General features: G+C 40.9%; 1 protein-coding gene across 1 annotated transcript in view; it reads right to left on the bottom strand.

The window, feature by feature from the left end:
- Positions 1 to 20,819, bottom strand: part of LOC102935007 (dynein axonemal heavy chain 5) — a 275,261-nt gene that overhangs the window by 104,539 nt on the left and 149,903 nt on the right. The window contains 7 exon segments of the mRNA XM_043540319.1: positions 3,794 to 3,961; positions 9,010 to 9,225; positions 11,583 to 11,863; positions 14,764 to 15,428; positions 17,188 to 17,342; positions 18,404 to 18,646; positions 18,734 to 18,940. Coding sequence (XP_043396254.1) covers positions 3,794 to 3,961; positions 9,010 to 9,225; positions 11,583 to 11,863; positions 14,764 to 15,428; positions 17,188 to 17,342; positions 18,404 to 18,646; positions 18,734 to 18,940 — 1,935 coding nt within the window.

Here is a 20,819-nt window from a genome sequence, read left to right on the forward strand (position 1 = left end):
CTGACCGGCCTGTAGTTCCCAAGTTGTGCATCAAAGTCATGAAATGGACTACAAATGCAGTAAAAAATAAGGTATTCAAAAGTTTAATACATGGTGGGGATCGCTGAAGATGCTCCTCGCCTGGAGCACCATATGGTCTAGAGCTGGCCCTGGCCAAGCGTGATAAAACATACAGCATGAAGTCTGGTGGGCCCTAAGAGAAACGGCTCTGTCAACAGAGAATTAGAGGAGCAAATCTGATTCATGTCAACAAAGGAAGAGTACATTGTTCCATGAATTCAACCTCCGGGGAATAGCAATGTCAACAAGAACTTCAGTAGCTATTGCCACTACATCTGCTGACATACAGCAGATCATAGGGACCAGGCTGGTGATAGAAATTATTTTATAGTGGAGAAAAGCAAGGAAAAATACACACCATGACACCTAAAAGGTGAGGTGTGCAAGACTGAGAGAGAAGACTTGAGAGAGAGCTGCCCCCCATAGAATGGGGTATTTGGAGCTGAAAGCTAATCCAACACAAAGAGGCAGGTCTTTGGGAGAAAAGAACTAAATAGATCAACTGGAACAGGGAGCTTAGGTATCAGGGCCTGCAGCAGAGCGAGTTTGGAAGTAGGGCCTGCAGCTGAATCAGTCTCCAGTCAAACTAACCAGTGCAGCTGGCCTGAAGTGGGCTGCCTGATTGGCTACCTCACCTGATTGGTTGGAAGAGTCAGCAGACTGGCTCTTCAGCACAGCAACAACAGCTGTTCAGCAGCTGCTCAAAGCATTAGCCCATGGCCGTTATAGTTTTTGTGCCTGCTTGTTCCTACTCCTGTTCCTGCCTTGCACCCAGTCTTACCTCACTCCAGGGAACCCAGTCCTGACCCTTGCTGCAATTCCTTACTTTTAGCTCTGGAATCTGACCTCTGACTCTGATTATGACCCCTAGCTCTGATTTCTGACTTCTGATTTGAACTCTGACCCTTGATTCTGGTGCCTGGCCTCTGACTCCAGCTCTGACTCTGGTCTGTGATTCCTGGCTACCGACTCCTGCTCTAACCACTGGGCATGATCGTCCATGTCCTGATCACTGACAGTGTGCATAGCCCAGTCACAAACAATAAAAGGACTAGGACTGATAGGGCAAGCATGGATTTGATAAAGGTCAATATCTCTCTGACAGAGACAGTGGAAGCCCCACGAGACCTTGCAAGCCCAGATTGCTGCCCTGCAGGCACAGAATGCAGCCCTGTAAGCTCAAGCCATGCTACCTTCAGCAGTGACCGCTGCTCCTCATGGGCTCAAGCTCCCCCTACCTGACAAGTTCCATGGAAATTCAGTGTCAGGTCATATTTCTTCTCTGCCCACAATTGCACCCTACTGACCAAGCCCGAGAGGGAATGATTATAAGCCTGCTTCCCAGGGAGGCCCTGGCTTGGGTATCTCCACTCCTGGAATAATCAAGCCACTTCTGGGACAATTTGAGGACTTGGTTCAAGCTATGGTGATGATCTTCAGTGACCCAAGTCACAAGTGTATGGCCAAAACCACGTTTCAAGTATTGTAGCAGGAACACGGGCCAGTTGCTAAATATGTAGTGGAGTTCTGATGTTTGGTAGAAGAGACCGAGTGGAATGAGGCTGCCCAGTGTTATCATTTCCGGATCACCTTAATCAATGATATTAAAGATGAATTGGCATGGGTGGAATCCCTGTCCATTCTGGAAGCCTTATCTGACCTATGCATCAAGTTTGACTATCGCTTGACCAAACACTGGCAAGAAAAAAGATGGTCCTCTTGGCTCCAGCCAGCCCTGCTGGTTCAGCCCTTCCCCCATCACCAAGCCCTTCCTTGTTGCCCAAACCCATGCAAGTCGAGGAGGCCTGACCCTGCCTCTCAACATGAAGAAGAACCAATGCCGGGCAACAGCCTATGCCTATACTGCTGGGAACTAGAACACTTTGCATCAAGCAGCCTGCCAAGGTTCAATCTGTGCCCTGGTCAGGTAAACATCAAGCACCAGCCTCGATAGGGGGTCCAGGCTGGGCTGGCATCCTTCCTCTCTCCCCAAGCAGCCCACACCAACTCGTGTCTGCCAGTACCCTGGTGATGGCCAATCAGGATCCAACATATTTCCAACTCCCTCTCAGGCTCTGGCACTCTGTGATGCCCGATACCAACCTAGAGACACTGGTGGACTTGTTTGCCCTCAGGCAATTTCATGGAACTGGAGTTTGACCAACCACACAATACCCCCATCCAGTGCAAGGACTCCACCAAGTTAGTGGAGTCCATAAATGGTTCACTCCTTTTGTTGGGACTGGTCACCCACCAGATGGTTCCCCTAGAGTTAACTGCCATTTGAGGCCACCAAGAAATTTTCCAATTTGGGCTAAATTCCTGCACCAGATTCAACTGTTGTCCTTGGCATCCCCTGGTTCATCACCCACAACCCGCACATCTGCTGGTTGTCAGGCACAGTACACTTTGACTCTGTCTTGCCAACAGTTCTGTTTCCCAAGAGTTGACCCAGGACCAGCAACCTACTGCAGTGTACTGTGTCCTCCTCCAAAGAATTCAAAGGGAGGATCCAAAAATGCAAAGGGAGGATTCAAAGGCAACTCCCATGACCTCCCCAATAGCTCCTGGGATTCCTGTTAAATATCAACACTGTGCAACATGTTCAAAAAAAAGAAAGCCGACAGCATACCGCCTCCTCACAGCTATAACTTTAGGATTATAGGAAGTCCAGATAGTGACCCCTATAGTTAAGGTTACCACCATTTTCCATTATAATAAAATGTTTGGCTTATAACTTTGCCAAACTTTAACTGTTCAGGCTGATTATTATTTTACTTTTAATCAAAAACAGTTCAGAGAGATGAGGGAAACTTTTTCTCCATTGTAAATAATTCTTTCAAACTTTGTGTTGAGAAGCTGTAGCATCTCCATACTTTGGAGAAGGGACTTGAAATTTGGCACAGAGGCACTCTGGTATCAGGAATGTATCTTTTCCCATCAAAGTGAAAAACCACCCACGTTTGCCCAAGTAAGCCTTTGAAAGATCTCACATATGCTCAGGAGAGATTTGTTAGAGTTTGGCAGCTAAATTCTCCAAAGATTCCATTTGCACCGAGCATGCTCCAGCTCCTCACAGCTTATACATGTGAACTGAACAGAGGATGCTCCATCCCAAGGCTTGGAGGCTGAGCAGTAATTTCCTTGCAATTGCTCTTCCTAGCAGCAAGCCATAAACAACCTTTCACTAGGCCTAGGGGAGACTCATAACACAGGCCCACATCCCAACGCACACAGACACACTAATTAAAGTTTTTTTTGTCATGGTCATGGGCTTGTGGTCTTCTGGCTGAGCACCTCCCTTGGACTGGGCCCTGGTAAAGTGTACCCATTTCCCCTCTGTATTTGGGGCCTGCCCATCAGCAGGGAGCCACTGTGACACTGTACTTTCAATATTCTTCCATGCGGGAGCCCAAGTAGAGTGAAGGAGAAGGAGAAGCTGGGCTGTGAATGAGGCGGGGTTCTGTCTAAAAAACAGTATGTGATCATGCAGTTAAAGTCTATATTATAACATATATGCATCAGAGGTCGAATTAAAGTTGCACAAGCAAACTTAATTCTGGCATTTCCCAACTTTTAAATGCTTGACTTTCCAACCTTAGTGTTCTTTTAACATAGTTTCTTTCAAAGTAAATAGTTTAGTTATTTCAAACGTGATGAGAAGTTATTTTTACCCATGTGTTTTAGCATTTTAACCCATCTCTCACTGGTGGAAAATAAATATATGAAATACCTTAAGGGGAAGGACTTCTTTATTAATACTGTAGAAGTATGCCATTGCTTGTGTCCATGAACACAGACCTGCTACATTCCCACAAACTTTTTTAGCCGTCTCCAGATTATAATCTTCCATGTCTAAATAAGGCTGTAGCAGTTCCACAATCTCTCCTGTAATTGAATCCTATTTAATAAAAAAAGAAATATATATATTTATATATACACACACAAAACACAATACATCATTTTATCATGCATATAAAAGTAGAACACGTAAAGCCAAAAAACTGTAATTAGAGGATTTTATTTGCAAGAAATCTAAAGATAAAGTTAAATTATAAATTCAATTACATGATTGTGACCAATTAATTTTCAGGCAAACATGCAGTATGAACATATGATCCTTACCAAAATAATAATCACTTTACAGTGTGCATAATTATACTTATTTTAAAAACATGACTGTAAAATAATATTGTTCTTCAAAAAATGTTTTTTCTTAAAAAAGTGATTTACCATTATATGTATATTAAATCACTTCACTTCTCAACTCCTTTTCCCATTTACATGGGGCAGGAGGTGCCCACAGTTCTTCGCAACTCCTGCCAGTCCATGGCACAGGTTCACAGGTCTTGGTGTTCCATTGTATTCTCTTCAAACTTCTCTTGACAGAGTCTTTCCATTGTATTTTCAGTCTTCCATGTCTTTTCTTGCTGCCCTCTTCCTCCCATTCTTTCTTTGCTGGTTTCTTCCATTCTTATCACATGTTCAGCCCACCTCAAGTATGCACTCTTCAGCCTGTCTATCACTGAGAGTCCCAAGTTCATCTTCCCCCTAATTTCTTCCAGGCACACTCTGTCTACCCTCTGCTTGTCTGCCACTCTCCTCAGTATATTATTTTCAACTATCTCCATAAGACCCACCATTTCCAAATCACAGAGCAGGCAGGAACAAATACATGCAGCATACACTTTTCCTTTCAGTTTGTTACTTAATTGCTAGCCCTCTTTTCAATTCTCCAGATCTCTCTCCAATTGCACTAAGTGTACTTCCCAAGCACACAAATTCATTCTTCTGCTTCCCTCCTGAAACCTACTAGCATATATTAAATATCCCTATTAATTATTAATCATTTATATTACTATTGCACCCAGAGTATTGTATCTGGGTTTATATTTCACTCAGTATTGGAATATGGTACTCTACACTGTTTTTTTTTTCTTTTTTAAATCTAGGTTGTATCTACATAGGATTAAGTTAGTCAAAGTTTTGCTTGGGATCTGCTCTAGAAAGATGATGGAGAATTTATATCCACATGACTTCAATAATTTAACACCAGTTTTAAAGTGATCGATTTATGTTCTTAATTTTCTTTTTGAACTTTCCCCTGTATTCAGTACTCAGAGTGTGTTGAAAAAAATTAGCAACCTATCAGATTTTGCAGAGTAGGCTTGAATTTGAAAGCAGAACACAAACAATTAAAGCAAATTATTAAAGACCAGATCACTCCTGGTTCAATATGGATGCACCAGGAGGAGGGAAGAATGCTTTTCGCACCTCTTGCAGAGGCCAGCTACAATCTGACTGGGGAGCGAATGCATTCTTTTTGGCTGATGCAAGCCTCCCCAAAGGAGCAGGGAATGATGGGTGAGGGGAGGACTATGGCCTACCATAGCAAACCTACCAGTGTTGAGAGAAGTGCAGGCTGCACCCTTTCATCCTTTTTAATGGGTAGTGGAGTTGCTTCTCCTCACAGTTTGCCAGAATTTCCTCCTGCAGCCCCACTGCAACATGGCCCCATCTGTACCAACCAAGGGTTTAATCTTGAAAGCCCTATTTGGCTCTACACGGATTGCTGATAATACTGATGCTGATCCTAAATTTTAAAAGGCATTTGTTTCAACTTTCCATTTCATTATTTTAATCTAATTTTTTCTCACAAACTATAGAGAACATTAAAAGGCAAATCAATAAAGAAATGATGATTGTGGTCCTTATATAATTATTTAAATAATGGAAAAAACTGAAACTAACCCCTTAAACAATATAATATGTACTGGTAAGGCATATATGTGGTAGGCATGACTGTTTAATGGAGGAAGTATTAAATGTTTCAAACTTTATTTTACAGACAATTTATTAATATGCTTATTTTAATGAGTCTAAAAATCACCCTCCTATTCATAGCATCAAAGTAATAGATCTTTGTTCTGAAGGTACTTGACAGAAATGTCTGCCTTGCTCCTGACAGATCACTAGCTAATGTAATGGTTACAAAGACAGTCATGAAAATAGATGAAATTAGGTTTAGTTACATTATAATGAGGAAAGTTTGCTGAAATTTGGATGTTTGAAAAATATCTAGATTTTATTTCTTCCTATTCAATTTTTGGGTTTAGCAAACTAGCATAGGTGGAATAAGAACCAGTCTAAATCTCTATTTAGAGGTTTGAAACATGCAGTTAATGATTTTGCTTTTAAATAGAGGCATGTCTAAAATCCATCTGGGACCTGAAGTGACATTCCTGGCCCTGACAAAACCAGGCGATAAGGGAAATCTCTCAAAAAGTAAGATTTACATCAAATGGTTCAGATGTAGCATTGTAACCAATTCAAAACTCCAAACATTATGAGGTTTCCCCACCACTATATACACTAATGCAGAAATTCAGAGTAAGGAAAGAAGAAGGCAAGAAAATCACTTAATCAAAAATGGAAGATGTTTTCCAGTGTTTTTCATTCCATTTGCCAGTATCACTTACAACAAGAATTTAGACATTCTGATAGAAGTTGTTCTGGTTCCTTGGAGTAAAGTTAAATGCATTGAGAACTACCACTCGGAACATATATAGTATTAATAAGTGACGAACAGGACAACTCATTAGGTCTTCTGCAGTTTCCACGATATGCTATGCATCCGATGAAGTGAGCTGTAGCTCACGAAAGCTCATGCTCAAATAAACTGGTTAGTCTCTAAGGTGCCACAAGTACTCCTTTTCTTTTTATGAATACAGACTAACACGGCTGTTACTCTGAAACTCATTAGGAGTTTCAGTTGAGAGAGGAGTACATAATCAGGCCTCATTGTCTTTAATCTCATTTTCTTCTTTTTTACTTTCAGTGATTATAGAGTTTGGGAAAGATACCAGATAAAGAGTCCTAGGAACTGACTGCCTACAGAGGTGTCAGGAATAATGTAGCTGGGCCTGGGATCAACTGGCTAACTACAGCCCTGGTTAACCAGATCATCTGACTGACTGAGTGCCATTGCCAGGATTGCTGTTAAGACCAGCAGTAGCACTTGGACAGCAACTGCTCAGTGCACTCACTCACAATTGTGATCTCTCTTGCATCTGCCTCGTTCCTGCCTTACTCCCAGCTCTGCTCCTGCCTTGTTTCCAGCCATGCTCCAGTCCTGCCTTCGCCCTGTCCCAGCCCTCTGACACTGTCTCTGGCCCTTGACTTGGCTCCTGGTTCTTGACTCTGGCTGTCACCGCCACTGTTCCAACCACTAGTCCTGACCACCCACCTCCTGGTCCATGACAAGATATGGCTGAACAGGTGCAGTTGAAGTTTGCTCATACTGCCTTGCCAATATGCCTCAGGAGGGAGGGACCACCACTACTGAGGATGAAAGGAGAGTGGAGACTCCATGCACTACAAAAATCACCCGCTATTGACAACGGGCATCAACCAAGTGTGCATCTGAAGCAGTGCTGAAATTAATTTAACTTGACATGCAGATAAGGATAAAGTGTAGTTAGCACCATTTCAGAAACCATGGTTAAAACCTGTTCAGGTCTACTAAGTCTGCAGTTGTGTCAGGATCCTGGTTCCCCTCAAACAGATTCTGTGATCCCCACAGCTCCAGGCCTGGCTCCACAGCATCTGGGTCTTCCCAGCTCCTTGAGGCAGTCCTTTCCCCAGACAGTCACCCCACCTGGCTTTTTACTTGTGTCCAACAGCATCTCAGGTTGAGGGTGAAGCCTCAGAATCCAATTAAGCTCCTTGTAAAAAAGGGAAGATTTTCTGCCCAGACCCAGAGTAGTTGTGATTATCTTTCTTATATTCGACTTTCAAGCTTTTAATTTTTACTGTCATCAACTGCTTCTCTGGTTTACATTAAGCTCAAAACGTCACTCAGACATCCAGCTAAACACATGTTTTTTCTTCCATGCTGCTTCTAGATCTCCTCTTCACACTACAATCAGGACCCAAGTGCTGGCCTCTGGCCAGCTGGGCGCATACATATAAACTGTCTTCTTTGGGACATTGTTGTGAGATGAGAAAAAGCTGTTGCAGATCTGTTGCTAATAGAAGTTGTCTTCCCTTGAAATAGCTCACATAGCAGAGCTCCATAGTGTGTGCAGAGATATTTCTGTGAGTAAGTGGCTTCCAGTCAAACTGACCTCTGTGCAGTGGAATGCAGAAAATCAAGTGCAGGCATCTGAGCAGTGATTGGTGCACTGCAGCACAATCATGGAAGGACAATGTGTGAATGATTTGTGCTAGGATGCCAGAAACTTCTGTCCACATTGGCATTAAAATGGTTCAAAATGAAACAGTTAAGACTGAACCAGTTCTTACACTTGCTGAAAGCAAGTATAATCAGAATGGTTCCTTGAATACATGCAGACCATTTGGAACACTTTTGTTGTGGATGTGAAACATTTCACAAGCTTTTAGGATGACCAAGCAGTTCTTAGAATGGTAAATTTCTCTAGTGTAGACAAGACCTTACATGCATGTATGCAAACAGTTCTGGTAACATAATGATATGAATGGTAGGATGTTGTGGTCTGTTCCAAAAACAGTAGTCCAGATCCAGCTATCCTTACTCAAATTTCAATCCATTCTTTTTTAGACAAAGTCCCATTAAAGAATAGGAGCTTGCCTGAGTAAGAACTGAATCAAACCAGAGTAAGGATTTCAGGATTTGACCACTGCTTGGGACATTTGTGCCTACCAGCGCAATCCCCTTGCTAGACTCCTGAGCCATCCAGTTCTCTTCAGCAGAAAGGACTATAAAAATAATGATCAATGAAAAAGAAATGAGCTTACTTACATTACTGAATGTAAAAGCTATGAACTATAAAAAGCCCCAAACAGCTTTAATAAGGTCAATGTTTGAACTACAGCTACTATGAATTATACATAATATAAACACAAAGGGCATGCTCATGTGGATCTATAGAGGTGTTATGAGGAATGATGATGTAATTTATTTGTTACCTTTTGGAAAGTAAGCAGCATGCTGAGAAATCCTGAATTATTCATTAGCTTCAGAGCTTCATTCCATGATGGCTTCACACATGTTCGTTCTGGGTCAGCTGTCACAGAATCAATTTTTCTTTGGAACAGAAGTAGCACACAATCCATGATCCGCATTATCAAGTGAGGAGGTTTACCCAGTTTGCGAACAGTAGCAATGTCAACTGGTTTAATAGTCTGAAAAATTACAAAAGAAAATGACCCTCTTATTTAAGCATCTATCCTTTGCAAACTGAAGTGCATGAGAATTAATGACTGTCTCCATCAGGGACCAATGTCTCTTTGAATCCAACATAATGTAACTAAAATTCAAAATGTAGTGTATCTCTTTTAGCCTTTTACATAAAGGGCAAGACTGTGGCTTAGCCGCTACCCATGATGGATAGTGGCGGTAATGATGAGGTGCTATACACTGGTGGCACCTCCCTGAAGTTCTGTGCCTCAGGTAGACACAATTGACTTGTTTTAAAGTTGTATCTGTAAAATGAGCACTGCAGCTGCAGTTTTGCAAGCAGTTCTGGTGTACCTAATTCTCCAATAGTTTTAACTTCATAAATGTACAAGCAGAGGTGCTGGAACAATTTGTATAGAGGGGGTGCTGAGAGTCATTGAACCAAACTGTGAACCCTGTATATAATGGAAACCACTTCAAGCCAGCGGGTGCAGCAGCACCCCCAGCACCCTTAGTTCCAGCACCTATGTGCACAAGTGAAGATAAGACATCCTTTGTGCAAGGGGAGGAGCTAAATGAGTGGGCCTTGCAGCCAACAACCCTATTCCCTTCTGTCCATTCTCTTGTCTGCAGCAGTGGCTTTCTGGAGCATTGTAACCCCTGGATTAGTTAATCTTACCACATTTCAGATCAGTTCAGCAAAATGAAATATTCCAATTCAGGTCGAACTGACCTGAAACTAAACATTTTAATTTTCCAGGTGGAAAATCAAATATTTTTTACCAAATATTTTTTACCAAAAATTTTGATTTTTGCAGAAACTGCATTTTCCATCAGCAAATCATTCCGGAGGAAAGTTCCCAACCAGCTCTTGTCCTGAGTGACTTTTACATGCTGAATCTACACAAACACGCTGCTGCTGCCTGTGGGCAACTCTCTGTGATGAAAGAAAAGGAGTACTTGTGGCACCTTAGAGACTAACCAATTTATTGGAGCATAAGCTTTCGTGAGCTACAGCTCACTTCATTGGATGCATGAGTCATGCCTGAGCCTGAGCTGGTGAGTCATCAGAGGCAACTGCCTGCAGGGCCTATGACAGGGGCAAGCCAATCAACAAAGGCCCAGCCAATCCACAAGCAGGTATAAAAGTTCCTAACGGAAGCAGACACTCCAGTCTCCTCAATGTTGCTATCTTGCTGGGAGATTCTCCACTACCTGGTAGTTCTGACAGACTCCCCCAGATTCAGCTTGCTCCTGCCCCAGTTTGTGTCTGTTCCTGCCCCTGTTCCAGCCTTAGCCAACCCCTCGGCTATCTGACACTCTCCCTACCATACACACAGGAAAACAGATTGCTATTTCCACGGACTATATGCCAGGCATCAATGTTATACCAAATGAGAATACAGGATAGGGAATATGAAAAGAGACACGTCTCACCAGGGAACGTCAGTTGAGCGTAGACAAGAAGAATGGCACTCCCAGGACTCGTTATTGAGCAGGGTCCCTGTACACCAGCTTTGCACTTGTGATAAAAGCAGACTTGTGGCTACTCTAGATTACACCCACCACTTATACCTGCTTTATCTAGACACTAGCCAGAGAATCAGTGCAGTGTACATTTTTGCACATTATGTCCCTTTGTGGCTACCTGCCTCCCTTTTTGAGTTTATACCTCAGCACACAGAGGCAGCCAGTGCAACTGTCACTGCACCTACTTTGTACAAGAGGAGAATCACTTCAGAAGCGTAGAATGGGTACGACTCACTTTACATTGACTCAGCAGCCTACACATAGCGCAACACTTTGAAGATATGGCCAAAGTGTGCTGAGGGAATGCACACAAAAGCAGCATCTTCTACACTGTGCACTCTCCCCTGGAGCCCACCTCTGCTGCCTGATTGTGGGAGAAGCATTGCCCACCTTTACTTCTCTGCTCCCTTCCCCAGCCTTTAGGGTTTCTGCACAGGGGTTAGCAGTCCAGTGCCAGAGCCCTCTGGACGTTACCAGTCAGAAGAATAAAACTGAGATTGCAACTGGCCTCTGCTTAGGAGTGAAAGTTGAGAAAACAGCCTTTTAAATCTCACCCAGGGCACCTTTGCCGAGCTAGGTTCAATCTAACCCAAAGGGTAGTATGTGATTGTGTCTAGTGTAAGGTGTCCGGATGATTCAACTGCAGTCTCTGGACCTTGTATGTCACTCACAATTAATATGGCAAGTGGAACCTGTCCGTTTATGCATTTTCAGCATTCTGATTTGCCTTGTTGAAGATGGACAAACATAATTAAATGCTCTAGGTTCCACACATAATGATCATTACACTCATTATCCGTATGCGTTGTCATGGGATCAATTCAATTCTAACCTGCAGTGCTGCCTCTGCTTCCTCCAGTGCAGGCCTTGCAGCTTCAAGCTTCTCCTCAGCCGCTGCTTTATCAATGGCAATTTCATCTACAATGGCATGGGCTTTATCTTTCACCTTTTGGACCTGCATTTTCACCTTTTCAGCAGCTTGGGCTTTCATAGTCACGTCCAGTAAAACACCATCAGCTCTTTTAGAAGCAACAGCCAAGTCTCTCTCTTTCACTGCCAGTTCTTTGGACAGCTGGTTTACTGAAATCTCAGCTTCCATGAGTTTTGCAAGACCTGTTTCAATCAAATTATGACAGTATATTTATGCATCAGGAAAAAGTGAGATGTAAGCCTAAATGTTCAAACTTCGGTGCCTACAACCAGTCATCCAAATCCATATTTAGGAACCTGAGTAAGTGACCTGAAATCTGATCTCACTTATTGTAAACCAGTTTTACACCTGTGTAAATTCATTTATTTCCCTAGAGTTACCTCTGATTTTCATTGCAGTAAGGGACATCAGAATCATGCTCCAGGGTCACTTACTCAGGTTCCTAAATATGGATTTGGGTGACTAATTTTAAATATTTATTTTCTTTTTATGCATGTTTTTAATTCCTTAAATCTATCACACCACATTGCATAATGGTACTCATTCAGGCTAACAGCCATTTAATTTAATATTAGCACAGAAATATGAAGCGAGATTTTCAAACATTGTTAAAATTTAGTATTGTGATGTGCAGTTTTATAAATTTCATACGACCTGACAGGCACTTTATAAATCCATTAGAGACAAGGAGAAACAGGAACTCATTAGATTGCTCCTAAGCTCCATAGAATAGGGCAAAGCAGAGAGGCCTGGAGACTTGTGGAGCTCAGGAGATGCAGCGGACCATGTTGAGCTCCTAAGCTCAGCATTACATGGAAATCTGGGGAGGTGGGGGGAGCTAGAGACAGACAGTATGTTCCTGAGCTCTGGACTGGCTCCACATTTTTAACAAACAATGAGAGAAACAGACACAAAAAAATCACGTGTAAAAAAACTCACAAATAAACCATTACTTTGCATACTCTCCAAACAAGGATAACTCTGCATTTGTGTAGCCATCCACCGGCCATCTATAGGGGTATGATTGCACAGCTCAATTCTGCAAGGTGCTCAGCATTATTTAAGGTACTGAATATTCTTGTGAGGTTCTGAACACTCTCTTCTTCAGCTGACTACCTTGGCAGCTCAGGGGACTCAGCACACTGCAGGATCAAGACCCTAGCCCCACCCCCCTACTTCAGCAATTGGTGAAATCATTGACTGCATAAGAAAAGGTGGTACATTCTGCAAATGGGCTGATTCCCTACTCTCCTCTGTGGTAACTAAGTAATGTACTTGACGGATCTAATGAATACACTACTCTAAGGTCTGCAGGCTGCATGGGCTGACTGAAGATTGTTGTGTGAGTCCAGGTCCTGAGCTATTGTAAATCAGCATATCTCCATTGACCTCTATGGAGCTAGGCAGATTTACACCAACTAAAGAGCTGGCCTATGGTCTTTATCTGAGTGGTGGGAACTCAGTCATGAGAGGGTGGTGGATAGGAAAGCTGTAAAGAGATTTCCAGTCTGTATAGAAAGGGTAGATAAAGTAGATTGGGTTTTCTGCCTCATTGTGCAATAGTGGACTGAGGAAATGTGGTGTTTCTCATTTTGATCACAGTGGGTTGCTGGCATGCATGGGACAGGAAAGTCTCTGGTCTGCATGTGAATGGCAAGATAGTGTGTATCTGGCTGATAATTGGTGAGTAAACTGGAGGATGGTCTGTAAACTGGAGTAAACTGGAGGATGGTCTGTGGTTGGGTCTGTAAACCTTTGGATGATTATTTGTGAGAGTTTGTAGCCCATATTGGAAATGACTATGGAGGTAGAATGGATAGGTGCAGATTTTTAGGATGAATGCTGATCAGGAACTCTGGGAACAGTTAAGCTTGGTTTTGGAAATTTTACCTGGGTATATTTATTTAATAGACTATTAATTGTGAATGTATTTGAATATTTACCTACTTTCCTTTGGTTGTTAATTTCAATACTTTTAAATGCATAATCTATTTTGGGTTTTTTTTAGCAGTACCATTTCTTGGAATACATCCACAGTAGCAGTTTTAACTTAAAGCAAACAAAGGGTTTTTTATCTGTTAATTAATATCAATTTACAATTCACTTGTAGTCTACAAAACATATAAAGTTAATGAAGCGAAAATTTCAAGTGTTTTGTAAGCACACTGTACAATATAACTGAAAACCAATTATGGTAGCTGCCTTGCTAATAGAAATGAGCTCAATTCATTTAAATCTATACAAACAGGATAATTTTTTGAAATGCTGTGACTCAGATTCTTGTATAAAAGAGTAACTATTAATGGTATACTACCATTCTATAAAATGTTAATTTTGCAACGTAGGTTTTAATGGTATCAAAACCATTAATTCCCCATCTAGTACAAAAGAGTTTTAGAAATAATAATGGTCTCTGACATGTTCAGCCTTTTGAGAGATCTAAAGGATATGTCAAGCTGTGCAAGATCTAAGAGTGGAATGTTATATACAATTCACTTTGGACCAATTCTGGTCCCACTCCATTTTTTATCCACAGCAATGGGAGCAGGATTGGAAACTTACACTGATCTACCCTATAGGGTGAAATCTTGCTCACATCCACAACCGCAGACAAGCCAAAATGCAACAGAACCACCATGAAGCACAAAGGGTAGCAGGAGTGAGCAAAATGGAAGTGCTGGGGGCTTCTCCAGACCCTCTTTCCCAAACTTTGCATCATTCACTGACTCCTCCTCCATCCTTCTGCCTTCCATGTCCCCTTTCTCATCACCTCTGCTCTCATATTCTTATGTCCTCCCTGACCATCAAAAATTTTCCTTATACCCCAAAAAAGCATTGCTACTTATTACATTTAAAAAGCAAGTATGTGAACTTTAGAGTTGTACATAAAACAAATTCTTGTACCACAAAGGAATAATTACACACACACACACACTATAAAATGGAGGCACCAGTTGTGACTCTGGACTCTATAGTTAAGGATGAGTTGACTTTTGCATTTAGAGCAGGAATGCAACCTCTTTATTCTTATATCTATTATACAGTATATACATATCTCTTTCTAAAAAAAAGTATATTGTACCTGTTTTCATGCGGTCAGACAAATTTCCCACACCAGCAAATTTCTCTCTGTAGATGGTTTTGTAGCCACTGATGAATGATAGATAAGACTTTGGAGTCACAAACGTTCGACGCCTGTATCGTTCGAAGTACTCAACACATTGTTCAGCTACAAGATCTTGAAACGTTCCCATAGCGTTAACAATGCTTTGTTTTACTCCATCTGTGCATTCAATTTTGTAGGAAGCTAAAAAATGCTGTGCAACAGCTACTAGAGCATCTTTAGGCCAGGGCTGGAGCCAGTCCATAGTACATCCTGAAATCAAACCCGGAAACTTCAGTGCGCGAGTTCTGAATTTTTCCCCAACAGGCGAAAAACAAAGAACCACATGCAAATTGTTGCGAACTCGAGTAAGAAAATAGTCATAGAGATTTTCACTACTAGGAGAACGTCTTGGGTACTCTTTCTTCATCACATATATTAGGTCTTGTGTAATTTCATCTATTTCATCTCGTGCAAAAAGACTGGAAACCTCACCTGAAGCCAAAACATTGTTCATGTACTCAAGAAAAGACTCATCTCTGATTTCATTGTCTGTGAATATAAAGGTAATACCCTGTCCTTTCTGTCCAGCGGTGCGATACAGAATTTTCAGATCATCCATAAGGTTATTAATGCCATATGTTCTAAGGTAGGGAAGGGTTAAAGATGGACAAAATAAAATAAACAGATCATTTCAGGAAACAATTTAATATTTTGTGGCTCAATCTAGTTAGGTAAAAATGTATAAATATGAAATTCATTTACAATATCTCCTTTCACAAACACAATCTATTGCATTATGTTAGGTTCTCTTACACCATTTGGACAAATTCAGCACTGGCAAAAACTGGGGCAACTTCGCTGAAATTAATGGGGTTGCCTCCTTTAATAGGGTGGCAAGACTAAGACCCTGTCTAGGAGTGTGGGACTGCATTGATGAGTCACTAAGACTCAGGTGCTAAAGTTCTTCATTAAGATTCAGGGTAACTACTGCTGAGTCACACCGGAGAATGGGTCCAATTACTTCTAACCAAGATATAAAGAATGTGGGATTGTCTTTTAGGGCAACTGAGAGTTAGAACTGAGAGGATCCTTAAAGGAAAGCCCTAGGAACTTCCAAGCTTAAGGTGGAATCTTAGGCTGAGGTTTATATTGTGTTATTCATTTTGAGTTAACAATTATGCCAAACTCCAAAAAGGGGTGAGTCTGGACACTAGCTCAGGGTCTATGTGCTCTGTTGACAACAGAGGAGGGACTCAGCTTGTTCACACATCAAATATGTAAAACTGTGGTCCATATGAAGCCAACGGTCATTTTGCTATTGATTTCAGATGGCTCAATATCAGGTCAATAGTTCATAAACTGGTCTTTTTATCCATTGTATCTTTAACCAATGGAAGTTGAAATTAATATTTTCCCCTTTCCTTTATCAGTTCATCTTTGAAATGAACATTTGGTTTCTAATGTGCCTTCTAAAAGTAATAAATAATACTTGTAATATCCACATAACTAATTCTAAAGCACTTCATAACAAACCTCTGAGTCAAGGTTAAATCAATTACCCAGCAAACATTTCTAAGTTCTGCTGCAGTTCCTTCACAATATTAACATTGCCCTGTAGCTACTGCCAGTTCTGCCACTGCGGGGCACCTGAAGCAATCCATCCGTTTAGTCTACACTTAGTGACTATGGTTATTACAGTAATTTGTGTTATACTGATCACCACAACATTTATCCATTCCTGAAAGTTTATGAAAAATTTTATTCATCACATGGATATGAATGGAATCCTACAGATATAGAACTAAATTCTGTGCTGTCTTGAACCTAATTCTGTGCTGCCTTGAACCTATTTCTCTGCTTTCTCTCTTTTTTTTTAGCCGATCTCTCTCCTGCTGTCTCTTTCTTTTCTACCTCTCTGAGAGGTTAGAGGGGCTTGACATGTCTTTTTTCCCTTTCCCTTGGGTACATCTCCAAGTTGCAAGATTTTCAGTTGCAAGATTTTCACTCGAAGTGTTTATTTACAAGTGATACTGCACAGAGAGACCTAATGACGTATTCAGTCTGGTCATTTTAAAGTGAGAGATTTTTGAAGCAGGATTTAAATAGGATTTTATAGGGAAACACTGTGGGCCAGAATCACTTAAAGGAAGAAGAAAGGCTTTGTGCCAAAAGTTTTTACTGTATCTCCGTGTATTATTAAGGCAGCAGAACAGCCACCCAGTTCTGCCATCTGCCAAATGTGCATCTCAACGTGCACTTTTGGCTGAAAAATGTAGTTTACAATTCAGGCTGAAATGCTTGAAAGGCTTTGTACTATTTGAAATTAATTGTAAATGGTTAATTTACATAGCAGATTAAGGAACCAACATATTAACGTCTGTGTTTATTGCATTGTGTTACCTTGTTAGAGTAATCTGAAAGCTCTGATATCCAGCAATATATGATGCTAATCTGGTCAGGCTCTGTTTTCCAGATCCACCCACACCAACCAACAAGGCATTTCCCTGCGGAGTACGGATAATTCGGGATATTTTAACCAAATGGATCATTGCATCCTGCATAAAGAAAACATTGTTAAAATGATGTAAAGACAAAAAAAATATTGTCTATCATCTTCATGCAGAAACTCATCAGTTAGTGACTGCCTTCATTTGGAGCCAGATCCTCACCTGATGTCCACTCAGGGACCAATCCAATGCCCTATGAAATCAATGGAAAGGCTCCCATTTACTTCAATGGGCAGTAGATCTGGCCCTGAAAGAGCATCCCTATTTCATGCTCACCCAAGAGCATGTGATATGCAGTGCCTGCTCTCAGGGGACCTAAGGGGACCTGTGACTCTGAGGGTAGAGGAGGGGCAGGGAGGAAGCCTACTGAGGCTCCTAAAGACTGGTCTCTGAGGAGAAATATTTACAACCTCTCTAAACAGCAGTTTGTCTAATTAGGAAAAGTAGAAGAGCAGTGTATTTGTATTCTATTAACCATATTATTTATGCCCTAAACGGTGACAGCAATACATAAAACAAGCCTTTCTGTTAATCCGATCACACTTGAATTCAGTTCAAAACCATGCACTCAGCCCCAGGGAACAGGCCCATCCCTTGCAGTGGACATGACAAAGGACAGGATGGTGTCAGTATGGTGAGCTGATACAATCAAAAACTGGTCTGTAAGTCCACCACACCCAGACAGCAAGAAGTGTCTGTGAAGAAAAAGGGGTCAAGGGATCTTTTAGGAGGGGGTAGCCTCAATGTGGAGGAGGTTGGGGAAAATTAGTGAGGAGATGCTCTCAGTGAATGCAACAAGCTTTTGCTTTGGAGTTTCAAGGCAGGAAGAAGGAAAAGACTGGGAGCTGGAAACTGACTGAATAACTGGTGTGAACAGAGGCAGCAGCCTGGTGGCATAAAGAGCATCCTCTATGGCTCATTTGTAAGAGATACAGGAGTTCCTCACAGAACATAGAATTGGCAGGTTTGGTCAAACTTCAATGACAATCTTGGCAGGACCATATAAAATCCATGCATCATTAAATAAAGAGAAATCTACACAAGAAGGGCTGTATATTGGGGCACTTTCAATAATAACTATTTTTACTGTCAATCAGAGAAATAAATACCTTGAATAATACTAAGTCCATATGTGTTCCTCTGATGGTTTCATTGTACTGCTGCATGAACATCTGTAATCTTTCAGCCAAGTTATCAAAGGAAGGAATAGACTCATACATTTTAGGAGCTTCTAGCTCTACCTCATCAGGTTCATCCCCAGTGGCCTCTGGGGCATCACGCAAAAAATCCACAAAGTATAATTCTTTGTGGTCATTTCCTAGTAAGTCTTGACCATGATCCTCAGAAGCAATCTACAAAAAAACGTTGTATATTACCATCATCAATTATGTTTTTGGTAAGCCTCCTTCAAAGTGAATACTGAACATTATTCATCTTACCTTTCTTATCATAACTTCAAACCAGCCTTTGTCATTTTGGTTGATGAACCTATCTGCAATAACACGACTGCATTCATGCTGGAAGAGAGCAGCCAAAACACTGGTGTTCTGGCAGACTTCAGCGGAAACTGTAAGAATTCCTTGCCAAATACGACTGAGATCTCGTAAATTAAAGATGTAATGAAATTTAGCTGGAGTTGGTAACATCTATAAAAGAATGTTAGATCCATTTTCAAGTAACTACTTAAGAAGCACTGAAATAGTTCTTTCATAATTATCCACGTGGTATTAAATGAACACTGCATTTTTTACATCAACTTCAAAATTAATTTTGCACTAAAGACAGAAATTAATTCATGATATTTAGAACACAGTTAATATATGAAAGTAAAACAAGATTAGGATGATGATCAGCTCATAAATTACTTGTATGTGGGATATCAACTTCTCCAGAAATCTTCAAAGCCACAGTAACAAGGAATGAAGGGCAGTAAGGACAGTTCAGCCAACCATGGAATGAAAGGCCTCACTAAAAACAGCTGCCATTCTTGGCCCCTCGATCCTCTCCTCCCTCTTCCCCTGATTTTGTCTCCCTCTTTTTGTTCTTTTTGAGAACATTTGTCTTGTTCACAAGCATGAGTACAAGGAGATGAAGGGAAATGCAGGGGGGTGGAGGGGAGGAGGGGGGAGGGGAAGAAGAGGAAGGAAATGAGGAAGGATAGGAAGGAGGAAAAAGAGCATGGAGGAAGATGAAGAGTGAAAGGAGTTCTTTAAACAAAAAACTTTAAAAGCAAAGTAGCCCCTTTTCCTCTTCTTCCAAAGACAGCTGAGGTAATGGATATCTTTAGCCTTTTTGTTTTATATTTAGCAAATTTGGAGTTCTAATAGTTCACAAACACACTTTTTTTTCTCCTGGGGCACCGTTCCCTTCGTGGAGAGTGGGGTAAATAGTGGGGGAAAGTATTTACAAATGTTTTATCCCAATTCAGAGACATGCCCCCCTTATTTTGCTTGCGTCTCACGAGCATTCATATGAGTGAAATTTTATTCAAATGAATGTTCACAAGAAGCAAATTTCAAGCTATTAACCAATATTATTTGAATTAGAAAATGAAATTAGTTTTGTGATTCATTAAATTAATTCAGGTGGAAGTGGAGTAGTTCATGACAATTTGGTCAGCCAATCAACGAGCAAAACAAATGTCATATGACTTTGGTGATCAGTCACAGATCTCAAATATCCTGATCATCAAATAATTGACTGACTACTCAATGCAAACAGATCACCAGTGATCTGTAATTCAAGATGTTTGTAAAATCTATGTGTTAAGCAATTTTGAACAATGAATAAACGTGTAAAAAATACAATTTCTTCTTAGACAATTCACTGACAGAAAAAAGGCCTATATTTGTTGAATAAATTGTTCACTATAAAAAGTTTGACTAGCTGTTCCTCTGTGTCTCTGCTGAGGCCCATATAATATGCACAGTTCCTTATCCCCTTTCCATACCCCTATTCTCCAGGCCTCAAGTCATGGTCACAATCCTACCGACCAAGGAAGTTTATGACAGCTAGAGTTGGCTGTGAATACCTGTTCAAATTCAAAACCAATCTGTGATTCAACTGGGTTTGTGGCCTTTTCATATTCAATACTTATGAATATTTGAGCACTCAAGCTTTATTAGCATAAAAACTTGAGAAAAATATTTTAAATTTTAGCATTTGCCAGAAATGAATTTTAAATTGCATTCTATATTGTAAATCTGCCATTCCCACTGTGTGTGTTAGTTAAGCTCATCATCCAGGCAAGGGACAGAAACGCCATCATGTGATGTAAGCAGCTAGCCAGCACAGCATGGATATTGCATATTCACCATGAATCATTTGCAAACAATCTGCAAACCAAAAATTATTTGCTGAAGAAATTCAAATAAATTCAAAAATTTCATAATTCATGTACAGAAAAGAGGCAAAATTTGTATGATAAGTTATTCATTGTTAATTACTTGCTCAGGTCTCCTATCATTATCTCAGAAATGCATATAAAAATACAATTTGATTACAGCTAGACTGATGGCAAGTTAT

Source organism: Chelonia mydas, chromosome 2 (genome assembly GCF_015237465.2).
Source record: "Chelonia mydas isolate rCheMyd1 chromosome 2, rCheMyd1.pri.v2, whole genome shotgun sequence".
Classification (NCBI taxonomy): Eukaryota; Metazoa; Chordata; order Testudines; family Cheloniidae; genus Chelonia; species Chelonia mydas.